The sequence below is a fragment of the Perissodus microlepis genome, chromosome 17 (genome assembly GCF_051167445.1).
Source record: "Perissodus microlepis isolate ML-2025 ecotype Zambia chromosome 17, ASM5116744v1, whole genome shotgun sequence".
NCBI lineage: Eukaryota > Metazoa > Chordata > Actinopteri > Cichliformes > Cichlidae > Perissodus > Perissodus microlepis.
This window is the reverse complement of record NC_140477.1, coordinates 29,931,193-29,950,169: the sequence shown is the minus strand read 5'-3', so window position 1 is coordinate 29,950,169 and position 18,977 is coordinate 29,931,193. Positions and strand designations below refer to the sequence as shown.

General features: G+C 38.3%; 1 protein-coding gene across 1 annotated transcript in view; it reads right to left on the bottom strand.

The window, feature by feature from the left end:
- Positions 1–18,013, bottom strand: part of fndc7b (fibronectin type III domain containing 7b) — a 42,657-nt gene extending 24,644 nt beyond the window's left edge. Inside the window, exons 1-21 of the mRNA XM_084909347.1 lie at positions 17,960–18,013; positions 17,847–17,865; positions 17,392–17,652; positions 11,235–11,317; positions 11,036–11,088; positions 10,439–10,719; positions 10,051–10,311; positions 9,377–9,646; positions 8,798–9,061; positions 7,098–7,216; positions 6,504–6,645; positions 5,900–6,163; positions 4,307–4,567; positions 3,864–4,118; positions 2,850–3,104; positions 2,464–2,724; positions 2,108–2,371; positions 1,723–1,983; positions 1,355–1,615; positions 963–1,220; positions 528–788 (exon numbers count right to left, since the gene is read on the bottom strand). Of these exons, the coding sequence (XP_084765473.1) occupies positions 528–788; positions 963–1,220; positions 1,355–1,615; positions 1,723–1,983; positions 2,108–2,371; positions 2,464–2,724; positions 2,850–3,104; positions 3,864–4,118; positions 4,307–4,567; positions 5,900–6,163; positions 6,504–6,645; positions 7,098–7,216; positions 8,798–9,061; positions 9,377–9,646; positions 10,051–10,311; positions 10,439–10,719; positions 11,036–11,088; positions 11,235–11,317; positions 17,392–17,652; positions 17,847–17,865; positions 17,960–18,013 (4,408 nt within the window). The remainder of the gene's footprint in view (positions 1–527; positions 789–962; positions 1,221–1,354; positions 1,616–1,722; positions 1,984–2,107; positions 2,372–2,463; positions 2,725–2,849; positions 3,105–3,863; positions 4,119–4,306; positions 4,568–5,899; positions 6,164–6,503; positions 6,646–7,097; positions 7,217–8,797; positions 9,062–9,376; positions 9,647–10,050; positions 10,312–10,438; positions 10,720–11,035; positions 11,089–11,234; positions 11,318–17,391; positions 17,653–17,846; positions 17,866–17,959) is intronic.
- Positions 18,014–18,977: the final 964 nt, after the last annotated feature.

Sequence of the window (18,977 nt, the reverse complement as noted above, 5' to 3'; positions counted from 1 at the left end):
CTGGGGGCCAGAATTGGCCCAGCAAAGACTCTAATCTGGACAGCTGGTTGGACTTGGACTTTTAACTGTATTTTCAGATGTTTTACACTTTTCCTGCTAATAAAGACCTCTGTCAAGGTCTTTTAAACTACATCAAAGTAATTACGTAATAGATAAATGATAGAAAGTACTATTATCTGTTTTTTTTCCAAGATTTAGTAGAAAAATTTCTCTGTGTGTGTGTGTGTGTGTGTGTGTGTGTGTGTGTGCGTTTTTTTAAATTGGGTCTACGGTGAAAAAGGACATGTTCTGTGAATTAACAAAAAAGACGATATGGGCAATGGGCTACAAATTTCTTTTTTTTTAACAAAACTTTTTTTTTTTTATATATAAGTTGTGCTGACAGATTTCTTTCTTTTGCTATAAAAACTGTACTGTTTTAAAGTATAAAAACCACCACTACTGAATTGTTTTCAAAAGAAAATCAGAGAAAGACATCAAAAAGAAACAGCAATTGTTAAGTGAAATTTTTTTCTTATATTCTTTACCTGTAACAATCTGAAAAGCAGAGCTGGGTTTGCTCTGACACTGAGGTCCTTTTGCGACAGCCTTTACAGTGTAAGTGTTTCCACACAGCAGATCCAGGACACAGCTGTTGTTGGAAGATGAGCTGCACGACTGCAAGTATCCCATACTGGAGGTTGCATTGACCATGACAGTCATGGCATCCTCATCCTTAACCCAGGTGACCAAAGCTTGGTTGGAGCTACAGTTCAGTGAGTGGTCTTGGATTACTGGAGCACAGGGAGCTGCACACAAAACACATTACAGATGTGCTGATTAAAGGAATCTTTCTGGTAATCTATAATTGTAGGCAGTTTTAGGAAGTTTAAGATTTCATTCTTTTTTTGCATGAGGATAATTTGAGCTACTCAGTTTATCCTGACGTCATTCTTTGTGCCAACGAGCAAAACTGAAAGTACCTGTTGTAATGTTGGTTTTAGCAAATATGGAGCTGTTGCACTTTGTGTCCCCTGCCAGAACAGTCACAGTGTAGTCATTCCCACACTGCATCTTGGTTAGCTCACAGGAAGTACCAGTGGAATTACAGGAGTTGACATGCCCACTGGCCTCAGCCAGGATTGTGTAATAATTTGCGCCAGCGCTGGCCCTCCAAGTAACCGTCACCACATCAGAGAGGCAGTTCAGAGAAGCAGACACGTTTGTAGGGTCACAGGGTGCTGAAAGTCAAAGTTGAGAAAATGAACGCTGAGATAATCTTCTTTTGCCCAACCTGAAGAATCACTTGTTAGCAAATCTAATTTGTAAGCTGTGCTTTCACACCCTACAAAAAATATTTTAGTCCATATTTTACCAGTTGTTGCTGTGTCCATGACGCTGTTTGAGCTGTTACACCTGTTGTTGGAGGCCATCACACTGAACATGTATGTCTGAGCACACTGCAGACCAGAGAAGAGGCATCTTTGGTTAGCTGTTTGACAGGATGTAGAGAAACCTCCTGCTCCTTTCAGTGTGGAGATGTAGTACATTGCCCCAGGAGCTGCATCCCAGGATCCCCACACTCTGTTAGTGGAACATTCCACCAGGGTTTGGATGTTCACAGGAACACAGGGAACTGTGAGAGAAATGATGGTGACAAAGAGGAAAAGGAAGACAAGGAAGACGGACCGAGTGAGATCATGGCTCGTAGAGTCATAAACTTTAACAAGTCAACTAAAATACCTGAATTTACAATCTCCGGGACACTGCTGGGTCCTTCACATGTGCTGCTGATGGGCTTGACTCTCACACTGTACTGCTGTCCACACTGTAACTCAGGCATCGTACAGCTAGAACTCTGCGTGACGCAGCGAAGTGTAGTGCCATTTGTCGTCACCGCTGTGGTGCTGTAGTTCACTGGCATGGATCCCGGTGTCCAGCTGATGGTCAGTATGTTGGTGGTACAGTTAACAGTGGTCAGCATATTCTGCACAGTACATGGGGCTGAGATGACAGAAAAACAGTTAGACTTACTCGTCTGCAATATCTCAACTGCTGTTTGGGATTCGATAAGTACGAGGGGGTTATTAGGACGTAGAATAAAAGCAGAGGTGCTACTGCTTCTTACCAGTTGTATGGATGACTGGCTTGCTGTCTGGACTCTGGCAGTAATAATCTGAAGCTGACACAGTGAAGTTATACATCTTTCCACACTGCAGACCCTCCAAATTACAACTGAGTTCTGTTGTTGTGGAACAGGTCACATTGTGACCGTCTGCGGTTATGGCTTTGCCAGTATAAGACACTGCATTGGGGCTGCTCTGCCAAGCTAACTTGGCAGAGTTACTGCTACAGTTCACTGAGACGGTCAGCTGAGAGGGTGAGCAGGGCTCTGCAGAGGAACGACACAGAACACATGCATGGTGTAAGTTTGACAGTGATTGCACATAAGCAGTGTTAACTTATATTTTTGTCAGCGTGTACCTATCTGTAGTTGCAATGTGCGGCTCTTCATGCTGGTGCACGTGTTATCCACAGCAACCACACTGATATTATACACATGTCCACACATTACATCGACCAGCCTGCACGATGTCTCATTGGATGTACACTTTAAGTAACTGCCATCTGCATCCAGAGCAGTAGCAGTGTAGTTTATGGCACCCCGACTTGCTTGCCACATGACGTCCACAAAATTCTGGCTGCAGCTTCTCCTTTTTTTGACGTTAGTGGGTACACATGGAACTGGGAGTGAAATTTTCTGATTAGCTCAGCTGTTATTTAATGAAGAAACTATCTTAGTAGGTAGCAAAGTAGAACCACTGATGTCAATGAAATAAAAAAAACTTTATAGAGATAACTTCTCTTACCTTCCCTGAAATATAACTCTGAAGGACGACTGACGCAGCTGCCATTGAAGGACATCAAATTCACTGTGTACTCCTGGCCACACTCCAGTGTGTGGACTGCCAGGTTTGTCTGTGTGGTGTTATATGTCAACGCCATGGTGCCATCTGAGATTTTGACGATATAACGTTCTGCATTTTGGGATGCGTTCCAGCTTATTGTCACATTGCCTGATGCACAGTCCACCCTGGCACTTGCGTTGGCTGGTCCACAAGGAACTGAACAAAAGAGAAGAAGGGTGGGTGAAGGCAGGCAGCTAAGAAATGAATTGGTGAATCAATAACTTTCATTTAATTTTATATTCAAAACTAATACTTCTGTCAAACTTAATATCGAAAGTATGTTTAGGGAAATGGAAAGGCAAAGATCCACTATATTAGAGCCTCACTGTCCGTCTTAGTAGAAAAGAGATCATTTGTATCTGGGTGTGAAAACTAAGCCAACGCTAAAGCGCCTGTAACCTACATTCTTTCTAGTGGCCAGCAGGGGGTGACTCTTCAAGATCTATGACCTCTGTATACTTTCCTAGTATTGCTAGTATAGGGCTCAGTGTTGTAGCATTAGTGAATATAACATGTTGATCACTTTAATTAATGTCATTCATTAGAGTTAAGAAGCTAAATTTGGCAGGTCTACCATGCGATTGACAGTCTACTGTACAAGTGTGTAGTGTCCCTCAGTTTCTCAGTCAGTTCTCTGTCTAGTGTCAAAATCAGTTGACTCCAAACTGCTAAACTCTAGACTTCATAAATGGATGTAGCCCCTGGTTAGTGATTACTGGTCAGGTGCTGGTGGAGCAAAATGACTCTTGTGGTCTCAGGATAGTCTGAGGGAACACACCTTTTTGTTACAATAAATCAAAACTGCTTTTTCTGTGTACAAAAAGCATTTTAGGCCTTTTCAGACTATCAGCACTACGCTAGATCTGACAAATTGACATGAGGTCAGTTTTTAATGTATTTTGAAAATTTTCCTACCAGACTCCATGTAGATGTGCGTAGAGGGCATGCTGGAGCAGTTGCCGTCATGCTGGCTGACAGTCACAGTGTAGAGCTCGCCACATTTCAGGTTAGGTATTTTGCAGTTGGTTGCAGTGGAACTGCAGCTTAAAAGTCGCTGACTTGAATCTATAATGGTAGCAGTGTAGGAATTCACATTTCCATGCCACGAAATCAGAGCCTCATTGGCTGCACAGTCCAGGGTGGCAGTGAGGTTATTTGGTGGGCAGGGAGCTGAAATGACACAAGTGGGCCATTATCAATCAGAAAGAAACAAAACTGTATTTAACTTTTAATAAAATAACAGAAATGTGCAAATATGACTGTGACATTTTAGTCATTAATGCTCACTCAGAAAAAAGATGCACATCTTGGCAACTTTTACATAAAGTAACTAAATGAGCATCTTCACTAGAGGTTACCTGTCTCTATGGTAAACATGTCACTCTCAGAGCTGTTGCACATGAAGTTGGAGGCAATAACATAGACTTTGTAGCTGGTGCTGCACTTCAAGCCACTGATCGTACACAACATATCCACGGAGTTGCAGCTATGAATGACCCCATTGCTGTCCTTTGCCATTGCAACATAGAAAAGTGCTGCGTTGCTCATCTCCCACTTCACAGAGATGGAGTCTTTTGCACAATTTTTCTCTGCTGAGATGTTCTGGGGAGTGCATGGGGCTGAGGTAGAAAGCAAGCAAGTTAATAATAATACCAACCTGGAACACTTTCACAGTACTAGAATTAAGTAAGCGATCTATTTTTAGGTTTTTTTTTGTTTTGTTTTTTTTCTATTGCAAGTACATCTACAGATTTCTTTTAATTACTCTTCAACTTTATAAAAGGCTTGAAAATTCTAGTCAAAATTTCCTACAGTTTCAGGTCATGTCTTTTACAGTTTGTTTTTTTTAACAAACCAACAGTCCAAAACATTTAAGATAATCAATTAAATTATACAGCAAGACATTAAAAAACATTGTTCTTTGGAAATAGAATTAGTACTTGCTTGTTTATTGGCTATATTCTATATATATCCTGTGGTAAAATGTAACAAAGACATGTAATATAATATATTCATAATGTTTTCACTTGCAGTTAATCATTTGTCAAGCTTAGAATGAATCTTGCATAGCTGTGTAGGAATGGGTCATCCACCATAGACTGCATCATGTTGTGCTGCCATGTTTTACTATAACCACCTGTGTAAACATTACTACCACCATAGGTTCTCTTACATGCTTGGTAAGGTTCAGGTATTCAGTTAGCTGCAATCTGCAACCTCAACGCAAGATACCACTAAATACTACACACTGATTCTTTAGTAAGTAAATTGTGAGCCATCCCTTTTTTTTTATTACTATCATACTTTAATATGTAAACAGCTGAATTTGCAGTAATGCAACTTAGAGTAATGTAGATACAATACAGATTATCCTGTTGCATATAAAATATTGGCTCAATTAATCCAATGCTATTAAAAATAAACATTTAATTAATCGAAATATGCAAATATGTAAATATAACACTGAGATTGGTTTGGTTGGCATACTAAATATGTTTTACTGATAAAATCTTAGTTATCATTAAGATTTGTATAAACTAATTAACCCATAAGAACCTGTGTCACTGCCCCTTTACACACTGAGGAAAGTCATGTTAAAGTTTTAACATCGGCTCTATTATAGTTTTCCTGGCAGTAAAAATGGGTCTGTGCTCTTTTGGGTTAATGGAGTGAATGCAAATGCAGATGTCTGAGGCGCTAACACAGGGGTGGGCAATCTCAGTCCACGAGGGCCGGTGTCCCTGCAGGTTTTAGATGTGTCCTCGAACCAACACAGCTGATTTAAATGGCTAAATTAGCTCCTCAACATGTCCTGAAGTTCTCCAGAGGCCTGGTAACGAACTAATCATGTGATTCAGGTGTGTTGACCCAAGGTGAGATCTAAAACCTGCAGGAACACCGGCCCTCGTGGACTGAGATTGCCCACCCCTGCTCTAACATGTGTTCCTCACTTGTCTCAGCCGGTGGCCCCAGCACTGTTGGACTGGGACAGTCATTGTCAAAAGATCTGATGGTGACGGTCAGATGGTCTCCACACTTGACGCCCTTCATAACACAGCTGTTGGACACTGAGCTGCAGTTGTAGCTGCTGTTTCTGTAGTTGCCCACAGCTGCCACGGTGTAGTACAGTGCCCCCTCAGCATTGTCCCACTTGCTGAGCAAACTGTCAACGCTGCAGTCGGCTACTGTTTCCAGATTCTGCGGAATGCAGGGTGCTGGAAAGAGTGGAAATAAAGAATTGCATAAATGTACTAAAATGTTTTCATTTATATAAACGAGAAGCTGAACACAACTGATATTGAATTGTAAATTGGATTCATCACATTCATCACAGAGAGCTTATATGAGAACGCACTTCAGTTTCTCTCAGAACCAGGAATACGTTAAATTTCCTGTTCAAAAACTGTTACAATTTGGAATGTTAACAATGTAATCATTTGCAGATAAAAGACTATTTAAATAGTTAGCCCCAGTGAGATAAATTTGTCAAATCATTCACTAGAAAATGGGATATTAGTTACCCAAAATTATGTTGCAGATTTATTGAAATCATACCTGTGCGAACGCCAACAGGAGAGCTGAGGCCACTTGAGCAACTCCCAGACACAGATTGAACTGTGAAGGAGTAGTACCGTCCACAGAATGTATTTGTGAAATAACAATTGTTTTCTTGAGTCATGCATTCCCTGACCATTCCCTGGGTGCAAAGAAGAATATTTAATAGTTAGCCAGTGCTAATTTACATGTTCTAGTTTATCAGAAAGATCAACATTTGAGGAAAATTTTTTAGGTTTCTGTTGATCTGACCACTTTAAGATAATGTGTATGTCAAGACTCTCAAAAACTTTCTTTTTGAAATCCAACTTCTATGATTCTGTTTTCTACTTAGGTAGATAAAGTCTTGGGAATTTGAAGAGATGAGAAAAACAGTGTTAAACAAGCAAAAATTAAGGAGCTAGTTTAAGAAACTGGCTGGGAATGTTCAAACAGACTATCTAGTTCTGCATGAAATCTGCCTACCAGATTTTCTAAAGCTTAATAAATTAATCTTCTCATTCAGTTCTCAGCAAGATGTTTTTATTGGCTGAAAAAAGGTTGTGCAATTATTATTTGACAAAAATAACCAATTGTAAATCTAAAATATAATACCTTGGAGTCGACTGCCCTGGCCAAGTAGTGGTTTACTTCGTTTGTCTGATTCCATGAAAAAATGATGACATCACTGTTGCAGTCCCGCAACAACATCGGGTTGGCTGGAGGACAAGGGGCTTAAAGGGAAGACATAGAGTCATTTAAAAAATAGCACATCACAGACTTGACGTATATGCTGTATATAAAGGATGGATGGTAGAGCTATCTATGGATGGATAGCAGGAGAGCTAAAAACAAACAAACAGAACTAGTTGGATTAAATATCCTCATCAAAGGTGAACTTCTCAAATCTCTGTTCAGGTTAAAACGCCCTGATACTAAAGATTGCGCTCCAGTGTTGCTTTTCACTGTATAATGTTTCAGGTTTCATTTATACACAGGCTCATTCTTAACTGGCTGAACACAACACAATATGATATAGACAGCAAATCTCAAAAGGAGACCCAGTTTTCAAAGGAGACGCCTAGTGATCACTAAAACAAGTGTGTGAACTTGGAATGAAAAACTTGTAAACAAGTATTCCCATTAGGCGCAAGACCAATGTGACACCAGTAATCGCTATCCTGAGGTAAAAACAAGTGGGTGTAATATACTTGGAAAAAGCCCTCTTTTTAAATTTGACATCAATCCTTGTCTTAAAATTAATTTGTAGCTGATTGGTGGAGGTTGTTATTGTTATTATAAAAAATAGAGTTTTTCTTTGCCCTTTCCAGGGATTTGCTCTTTTTAAAAAGGTGTTTTATCACTTGATTGACTTAAGGATTCATTGTCCCGTATTAAATACGTGGGTGGTTGACATGCTTGTCATGAAATTATATTCAGCAGCATCCAAGTCACGACAACTTAGCCGAGCACAATGTGACCCATTGGGTGGGGCTGAACACGTACTCTCAGCCCCGAGATCCCCGACTGAATGGAGGGATATGTGAGATGAAAAGATTAACTGCCTGCCCAAAATAGACAATAAAGTCCTGACATCCAGTTGACTATTGCTGGAGGGCCAAATATTTACCAATAGAAATCATGCAATAGGTAAAAATACTGCTAGTTATGAATCGTCTCTCCCGATAAACATGTTCAGTGTTTCAACGTCTAATCTAAAGGAGCATTAAAAACATTTTACACATGCTTGTGTAACAGGATGAGGCCTTCTGCTGATCTTATGAAAAGAGTTGTATATTGTCTCCAGTAGTTCAAGAGCAGCTTTCTGAAAGTCTGACATTTATAGAAGTTCCCTTACAAGGTAGAAGCTTGAAATACGTGACCACTTACTAGACCACCTTATGCCCCTTAGGTTTGATTTGTGGACAATTATACCTAATTGTGGGACATCAATAGAGAATCACTGCTTTACATTTCTTTGTTAAAACAAACTCCTTTATATTTCTTCTTCATTCTTTTTAGCCCCTCTTCAGATTGGCTTCTTTATTTTAAAACTTAAAAGTAAAATGCCAGATTTTTCAATACCAAACCTATACGTGTATTTGGAATATGAGCGCTCAGATTCTTCCTCATTTAAAACAAGATGGATTATTTCAGCTTTTACAGCTGAAGAAGGAAACAATCCCGCTGTGAACAAAGGCTCAGCTGGTTGGGTATGCTGCTTACACACTTCACAAAAACCCTGATAAAAACAGACTTTAAAGGGAACCACATTGCTTTATTTTCTTTGTGTGTGTGTGTTTATTCGGTCTCACCAGTATTAAAAGTGGCTGAGGTGTTGTTGATTAAGTTCTTGCATTTGTCTGACATGGGCGTTACATACACCTTGTATTCCTGGCCACAGCTCAGTCCTTTAATCGGACAGTTGATGCTTTGGCTGGTGCATTCCAGCTGTGTGCCATTACTGCCAACTGCCACGGCCCTGTAGGACGTGGCCCCCGAAGCAGCCGGCCAAGACACGGTGACAGAGTTAGTGGTACAGCTGTAGTCCACTGATACCGATGAAACAGGTGTCAGCTCTGCAAGCAACGCATTAATATAATTTTATTTCAGAAAATTATATCATTTCACTGATGTTTGATGCTACATTGCCTCTAATCTGTATTTGAAGGGAAACCTCATATCTAATAGTAGAGTGCTATAAAACCCAAATAATCTTCTCACATGTCTCTTTTCCCATCAGCCTCCACCTAACCTAACAAATAGGTTTTCAGAACATCTGAATTGTCCTTGAGGATCATATTCTAAGTGTCTGAAAGGGACGCTTCAGAGAGAATGGCTGACCTAGATCCTAATCACCAAGTTATTGATATTGTGTGGCTCTGCAGACTCACTGTTGGTGGTGTATGTGTAGTCCGTGGGCTCGCTCGTCACCAAGAACATGCTGTATGAGGACACTGATATCAGATAGGTGGAGCATGGGAGAATGCCTTGAACATCCAGCTTGGTGTCTGAGACATTGTATGAAGAGGGTTGACTGCTGGGATCATCTAGGTTGCGAATCCTGACATGGTATAAAAGGACCGTATTCACCGGCTCCCACGTTATTCTTGCCGAAACCTGGTTAGTCTGTGTTGCAGTAATACCCACTGGAGGCTGCACCACTGAAAGAGAGTGGGATTTATTCAGATATGAATACTCTTAAATAGTTGACACAAATCAGTGAAATACTTTTTCTACACAAGTTTATAATTCTTAGAGACCTTTGATTAAAAAGGGTCAAGCTACCATTTATAAATGCATACAGCCACGTTTAAAGGATCAGTTCATGTGTTTTCTAGTTCACTTAAAGAAAGGTGCATAGCTTTAATGTAAGTTTTCACTTTCTATGCATTTATTTTGGAATATCTGCTCCTGACCCCCTGAAAAAGTCATGAGATCTCTTTGAATGTTCTCTTTTTTAAATTTACCAAACATTTGCAAGAGTTACCTGTTTTTCAGAGAGCGACTATAAAATACCCATCCACCCTAAAACATTTCTACATTCTAATTGAAGTTGGTCACTTACAGGTTGTGATGGTCTTCACTTTGCTTCTGCTTCCCAGGCCTGCCTGGTTAACTGTGTAGACATAGCAGTCATAGTTGGAGGAATGCTGCAGGTTTCTTACCACAGCTGTGGTGTTGGTGTATGTAAAGTTCATCATGGTTCCAGTGGTCTGAGAATACACCTCTAGATAGTATTTCTGTGCTGAAGGCACTGTTGTCCATGTTACTTTGATTGAAGTACTTGATAGTGCTCGCCCTTCAACTATCTGTGATGTGTCAGGGACTGGTGGGAAAGAGCAGGCGAGACTATTTCACATAAACTGCTAAAGGAAGTCTGCAGAGTCCACATAAAAAATGACAGTATTCTCAATCCTGATCAATCAGTGTTGTTGTAATAATGTTGGACTTACCTGTGGAAGCCAGAGTGGAATTAACACACGCCACACTGAAGAAGACAAAAGCTTTGACAGTCACATTATACTCAGTTCCTGGTTTTAGACCAAAGATGTTCCTCTCGGTCTGGGATCCGGATATGGACGTTATAATTGGTGCAGACTGTGGAGAGTTTTTCTCCCGAAGGTCCAAAACATAGTTTGTTGTTCCAGGATATTCCTTCCATTTTACCAAAATTGATGAGGCACTTGATGGACTTGCTGACACGATATTGCATCCTGAAAGAAATGGAAATGCGCTGCAATAAACTTTGACATTAAAGGTTACGCAGCAACAAATAATACAGCCACATATATGTCACACTGAACAGAAGCCAGTGTGACATCTTGAGCTTTAATGATATTTTCTATTCTATTATAGTCTAGTCATTATCATGGTCATAAGTTTAAAAATGACCAAATTATGCTAATACATAGCTCTTTAGACCTGCATAGTCACGCAAATGTCTCCATTTTCTTACCTTCTGCAATGTGAAGTATCTGTAAACAAAAACAATGAAAAATCATACAACTGTTTCAGTTTTATAGATTTTAACATAAAAAGTTATATTTAGCCGAGTTAGACTTACCAAAGCTAAAGAAAAGCATATGGCTCCCAACAATCCCATCTTTGACAATGAGAGCGGGATTAAAATTACTTTACTATACAAGGGAGTCAAATGCAAAAGGTGTGCTGGATTCTTTTGAGCTTTAACTCAGTATGCCTGAGAACCAATCAGTATTCCTCAAATAGAGGGCAGGCTGTCCCTCCAACAGCCCCAGGCAGCATAAGCTGCTCTGGGAACACAGCATGAGGGAGGGATGGAGGGCGGGATGGATAAATGGATGATAGTTTACCTGAAATGAGGATGACAGGAAGGTCATCAACCTCTCTCACTTCCTCTCTCTTTTTTCCCTCTTGTTCAGTCTATCAGCAGCCATAACCTCGATCCAGGCATTTCCTTGCTGTCTATTTGTAGTATCTATTATTTTGTGTTTATTATTTGCAATATCAAACAGTCTTTTTGTTGTTCAAAATCATTGATAAGAATTCATTTATTGTATGACATTGTGGCAAGTCTTCTGTTTTTTAAACTACAGAAAACAAAAGATTAGTTTTAGGATCTCTCAGTTCAGCCGTGTTTATTAAATCACAAGAGAAAAAATATTAATTCATCCACATAAGTCATATGTCACATGTTAACACAGCATTGTCGTACCTAATATTTGGAGCCGTAGTTTACGACATAATGTTACTGACCTATTAAGCCTTACTGCTCATTAACCCAAGCATGATTGATTCATTTGTTCAGTTGTTTTTTTTCTTTTCTGTCGAAGTAACTGAATGTTTACACATCGTTATTCATTTAGTGGTTTCTTTTTCTTCAAGAAACAATACATGAGAGCGCGGTAAATGACCTGAACTTGGGAGGGGCTGCTTAAGCAAAGAAAAGAAATGCACCTGAAACTAAAGTCAGGAATGTAAACTTGTAAACTGGGACTTCATCTAGATGTGATGAACTTCCTAACGCATAGAGATTTACAAACTTGAGTAATTCATAAACTGAATTTTTGCAGGTGTTTAGTACAAACAAAAAGTGAAGCTGATTTCTTCCTAGATATCTTAATCCCAGAGCTGACATTATGTAGGCTACATGCTGGGCTGAAAAAGATCTTTGTCACACTTGAATAAAGGCCTATGGTTCCTCTTCGTGTATTACAAAAAAGGAAGTCAGTGTGAAAATGGATATGGGCTAGGATACTGTGAGGAAACTTTAGATGTTCTTAGGCAAAAGAGCAATTATGAACAAATGATGTGAACATCTTGATATTTTAGCCGTGATATTGTCCTGAGGTAGACAATATTACAGGTCGGTGTTAAGGATCCTGTGTTGCAACTTCCCAAAAATCGGCCTCCATAAAAATGACATTGCAACACAGAAGGGTTGGGTTGTTTCTGCCTCTGGCTTCTCACCAAGCGTTAATCTTCAGTGGTTAAAAATGAATCCATTGACCAGATAACAAAAACTGCAGATCCTTGAATGGAATGGCCACTTGAGTTTAAAAGCAAGTCAATGCTAATTCACGCCCATGTTAAAATGCACAACTTTAGAACAGAAATAAACATGTTTACACCCTGGTGCAACTTCTGACATCACAACGGCTACGCTCATCTTTATATAAAGTTGGCTTTACACTGTAAGGAACCTAGAGGTGAATTAATGACGGCTGCATTCAAATCAGCGACAATATTATGCATGAAAGCTGCTTGGTAGGATACATATATTCAATCTCTGATTTCCCTACTGCAGGGCGCCTCAAAGTTAGGTGCTTGCTCTTTTGGTGGGCATAGGTCTCCTGCAGGGGAGGGTGAATGACCAGAGTAAAAACATGAAAAACATGCAGTGAAATGAAGTCAGGTGTACAGAAGTTGGCACTAGTTATAAACAAGAAAAAACAATTTAAGGCCATGTTTTACCAAATGGAATGTATAAGTTTAATTCGCAGAAGAAGCAAGTGAATGCGAGGGTCACCACAACAGACCATGAGTTTTAAGGTTTAAGTTTGATATCATCAAGAAAGATAAGCACATGAATTGTAAGACTTGTACCCCAACATTTTATTGCAGTTTAGCTAACATTTTTAAAACACACATTATGTGAAAAATAGAAATCTTTTTTCAGACAGACATTTTATTTTCTCTGTTTCTACAAATATGAAGGCCTTCTGTCAGAACTGGCATCTGGCACTGCTTCTTCTGCAGAAAATAACAGTATTTCTTTACAATATAAAACACTTTATTGAGCAGTAGTGTATAAAACACTGTAGTTTTACTGTGAATGTAATGGTTTATAGGAGCACTTTGCAGTTTTCCAACCTCACTTTTTATGGTTACACAAATAAGCAGGCACCTATCTGGTGAAGTGAGTCATATTAAAATGAGATATTGCTTTGTTGAAAGAAGTATAAGTGAAAATGGTGCAGATGATGTTGAAGGAAATGCTGCTTTTAATCAAGTAATATTAGAGTTTAAGGTCGTCATCATCATCTATTCAGTATAACATACAGTGTACCTAGACAATATAATAGTGGTCATATTAGTGATGTTATGCACATACTAAAATAAAAATATATAGAAAAAATTCACACTGATTTCAGTTAGTGCGTAATTGCATTTTTTCCCAATTTATCGTGTTATCTCTGTATGATAGTGATAACAATAATAATAATGAATTATTATGTTAATCAATAACAGTTCAATCTTCTTTCATGTCAGGTCCTTATGCTCACTGCTAGGTGTTAACATGTCATCCCAGCACCTTAACCAACTCATGTTTAAATAATAATCACATTTCTCTACATTTTTGTCAAAAATAATGTCTAAAGCAAGAACATAAGAACATGTTGACAAGAAATTAACCATAACTATGTGCAGATAATAATACTGGAGAAATGCTGTGAATCAAAAGAAGAAACTTAGAATAATGCATTTAAAATTCTCATCACTGAAGTATTTGAGAGCATTATAGTAGAGTTAGAGTAGAGTTCAAGTATTTTCTGCAAAATAAGTGATCAAAGCTGTTGACTTTTTGTAATAAATAAAGAAATAAACTTGATAAATACAACCTGTAAGGATGAAATGTAATTATTTGTAAGTTGCACAATGGAAGGGACATAGCAGAAGAAGCTATAGAACCACTGCCCTACTATGATGAAGGTCATTGTTCAGACATCTGTTGGAAGTTTCACAGCATTATGGAAATATGTTTTTCAGTCTGGTACTTTCTCCAGGTATTCATCCACAGTTTAATTACACTGCACCTAATACAGGAAATGGCACAGTTTGGCACAAAGTAAGACACAAAGGCATACTTTGAACAAGATAGAAGAGAGAGGCATACTTTTCCACACTCAAAATGTAGTTCTTTCTGATGTGGAAGTTAGATGAAAAGTTGTTGTAATCATTGACACCACTTTTACTTTACTAACAGAATAAACTCAAATGTTAAGTACATCCATACTTGAAAATAAAAGAAGTTCCGAAATAGGTTCTGGGATGCTTTTTCAGAAGGTTGCCACGTGGCAGGATTTGTTTCTAGAAAGACTTTGGTTGCAGTTCAGCAGAATTGAAAGTGAAGCTTTATACTGACAAAGGGTTGGAAAACTGCCACGGTGGCTCATGTAACAACTGCTTCCATACATCGTGGAAAACTGCTTGTTAAATTCACAAAGAGCAGTAAATGTCAAAGCCACAGAAGCAGCACAGGTCAGCTGAGCAACGCCTGTAAACGGAGAAGAATCTACGGGAGCTCACAAATGTAATGATTACTTGAATGATTCCTGAGTAATTTCCTGTTTGCAGCCCTGCACTGGAACTCAGGGTTCCCCTGACTACTAAATGTCTCTTTAACCTCATGAGACATGATCTGATGAAATGTTATACTGTGACAAAATATGGTTTCACAGTCACCATCATGGCATGAAGTTAACCTAGGTTGAGAAAGCCTCAACAGGTTTGAGGACACACAGAAAAAAATTTCCCTTCATGTTTTGAGTGCTTTGAGAAATGAATGTTAATGTGGTGGGTTTTTTATTATGTGCGTGTTTTTTGCAAGGAAATTATACATCTCAATTTGGTGTTTGTTACACAAGCTGCTAAGATCTAGGTGTCTCGACAAAATGCCTTTTGCCAGAGTCACGGCTCATGTTTTACTATTCAATGCCAACTATTCCCTACAGAGAGTTACAGTTTCCTTACTGATAACCAGCACTGTTCACAGTACGCTGAACATAATACCAGAGCCATTTGTGATTTCATAGACTTCAGCCAAGTGAAACTTGCGCTACGAAAAAGTCCATGGCAACCAATGTTTCTGGGAGGAGCGCCGTGCAAAGCTGCAGAGGTGCAGCTCCCATATGGAAAAGATATATATAAATCTTATAAAGTTTTATCTGTCTTGTGTGAAACTTGTATGAAAAGCATACAAGAGTGAAAACAGATATAAGATCCCTTGAAAAATTATATAAATGAAACTACTAAAACAATATATGAAAGTAATGAGAAAGTGGCCACTTTCATGAGTAAATCATATAAGTTTTTACTATTTCTTTTCCATATGGGCTGTCTTATGTAAAGGCATGTTGTAGGGTGTTTAATTAATCTGAGCTCTCTTCTCTGTGTGTTCTTCTGCGATACTGGTGATTAAAAATATGTGAACACCATAATATTGAACTGCAGCAATGAATTTCTTCTAACTCACTGTAATTGTGGGTTTAACATCAAATATAGCTTCCCTCATTGTTAAAGTCAGTCTGCATACTGATGACGTTCAGCTTTACATTTCAGGTAATTGCATCTCTGCTGGAAACAAAAATCTTTAACAGAAATAAGAGATGTTCTAGTAATGAGTAATTTTCCAATCATTGGTATTTGGTAGAAAGAAGGAATGATGTGTATTAACAAATGAGAGGTAATCATTTTGGCTTCCAGTTTGAGTGAATATGGTACTGAGTAAAGGTGTTTTGCATTGATAACCAACAGCATGAATATCAGTTTTGTTAAAGAACTTTAATTCAGTTTTATTAGAACTAGATTCACTATTGACATGGAATAAATAGAATACAACATGTTGTCACTGAGAAGATATTTCTTGTATAATTATTACCATAAAATTACACACGAACTAATTATTTACTCTCAAATGCAAATTGATGCTGGAAACCACCTATCTGCAGTAGGCTCATTTTTACACACATGCTGCACAAAGTTAAAATTTAATTCTCATAATCATAAATAGCACAAAGAGAATTTAAAGCAAACAGGCAGATCAGGAAAAGATTCACAGAGCGGTGTCTTCATTAGCACTTCATCACCAACATGCCTCCTGCCTGGGTTTAAACTTTAAAAAATTTTATTTTATTGGTTACTTCATACAGTGAAGAGGTCTCTCCCATGTTCACAAGCAGCTGCTACAGCAGGTAGCTACACCTGTGTGGTTACGCAGATTTTTCCACCACATGCCCTTTCTGACATGTTTTGAGCAGAACACACAGAAAGAACTGCTGTTACACTTGTTTTTTCATTCAACACATGAAAATCATTTAACAAAACCATTTCTCATTTTCTTGCTCCATGACTGATTCCTGGTTGACATTTGTTCCTTTAGGAGCACGACTTTCTTCCTGTGGTGTAGTAGCGTATGATGAATATGTTGTGTAATATCTTCTGTGGAAGCAAAACATCAAGACACATCAACATTGTATTCAGTTTGCGGTATTTTTAGTTTTTTTGTTTCCTTATTGTAAATCACTCATGTGCACATATAGGTACACATGTCAGTGTGGCCAACACAGAATTACAAACTGTGTTGCAATGTATTGTTTGTATCTTTTCATCGTTGTGCAAAGAAAAATTACAAAATTACAAAACAAAACATAGCAGAAATTTGCAGATACTAGCTAAAATTATTTGCCATATTTTTAAAACTTAAATTTAAAAAAGCACAAAGGAATTACAGAGTCTCTATCTTCACCAAATGGGTTTTTTTCTGTTTATTCAAGCACTAAGCTACATGTCAGAAATAATACATTAACTTACCATGTGCTTTTCTCTTCTTTAAATCACTGCGGAGGAGAAGAGTGAAGTGATTTAGAAAATAATACCATAATGCTATTAAAGTGTGATTTTAATAATTTCCCTTAAGGGTGCTAAGTAGTGCTGATCTGTATTAAGTCTGTGCATAATAGCACCGTTCTAGCATAAAGGGACAACTGGCTTTTCTTTTATGAGGTATTCTTTCATGAATAGCTTTTTAGTCACTCAAGTTCTTTATCAGCTCATTGTGGATGTATTTGATGTGTTTATAAATACTGCAGTTTTACGTGAATTTATGCATGTGGGCACTGACCCCTGATAAAAATGTTGAACTTACCTGTGGAAGCCAGGGTTGAATTCACACACGCCACACTGAAGAAGACAAAAGCTTTGACAGTCACATTATACTCAGTTCCTGGTTTTAGACCGTAGACGTTCCTTTCAGTCTGGTGTCCAAATATGGGCGCTGTAATCGGTGCAGACTGTGGAGAGTTTTTCTCTCGAAGCTCCAAAATATAACTGGTCGCTCCAGCATGCTTTTCCCATTTTACTAGAATTGATGATGCATTTGAGGCACTTGCTGACAAGATTTTGCACCCTGGAATAAATGGAAACACATGCAGTAAGCTTTGTTATTAAAGGTTGTACAGGAGCAAATAATGCAGCTACACACACAAAAAAAGTTTGTTATTATTTGAATCCATCTGTAGTGCTTTTTTATTCACAATCATGCCTTTGTATTTAAAAAAAAATGGATAGATTATTTAAATGACATTTTTTTCATTTTCTTACCTTCTGCACCTTCATGTGTCTGCAAATAAAAACAATAGAACATTATTTTTCTTTTGTTATTGATAAATATTGATCATTTGATAAATTTCAACAAGTTTAAAAGTTGTATTTACCTGAGTTAGAGTTACCAAAGCTAAAGAAAACCCTATGGCTCCCAACAACCCCATCTTTAACAATGAGAGCAGGATTAAAATTAGTTTACTATATAAGGGAGTCAAATACAAAACGTTTGCTGGATTCTTTTAAGCTTTGGTCCACTCAACCTGAGAACCAATCAGTATTCCCTAAATGGGGGCAGGCTGCCCCTCCAGCAGCCCCAGGCAACCAGAGATGCCCTGAATCAACAAAAAGAGGGATGGAGGGAAGTTTTCTCTGTTTTCAATGTAAAACGTGGCAGCAGTTTTTCAGCAGGAATAATGTCTGGTGTTTGGGAACTATTTTTGTAATTTGAGACTTTGAAAACTTTTTTCAATGCATTATATAAAGCCAGTGTATCTTTCCCGGTATTATTGAGCTTGACCTAATAAAAAACCTCAAGGTTTGACATTTGAAACAGGTGGCAACTGGCAGAGCTGAAAAATGAAGCCAATGTGGGAGTGACACAAACTCTAGTTGTCTAGTTGAGGCTGGTTGCAAAAAAGGAAAGACCACAAACTCCTACATCACAAGGACATTCTGATTAATGTCTTTTATACTCTGAAGTTAAAAAACAATCCCTATATTTACAGCTACTGTATGTTATGCATGATTGTCCATTTATGTTTGACACTCTGGAGATAGGGGAGTGTGAAAACCAAAAGATGTTACAGGCCAAATTTCTGATTTTAGAGACCTCTGTTTACGGGAGAGCTGGAGGCAGTGGCACAGAGCTCTGGGACCTCTTCTTAAATTGCTTTCTCTGCAACTTGGTTATCCGATTTTCTGGTTCACTTACAGTGTCAGAACTTTATAAATGTATTGATAAATATATCTATAACTTGTAACATTTTAGTCCAGTCTAACATATTACCTGCATGTAAGTCCAGACTTCAAACATGTCACCCAACTTGATCAGATTTGATTAAATTTCAAATGTAACACAAAGATGAAGATGATGCTGTTTGCCTTACCAAATATAACATTCTCATCAGA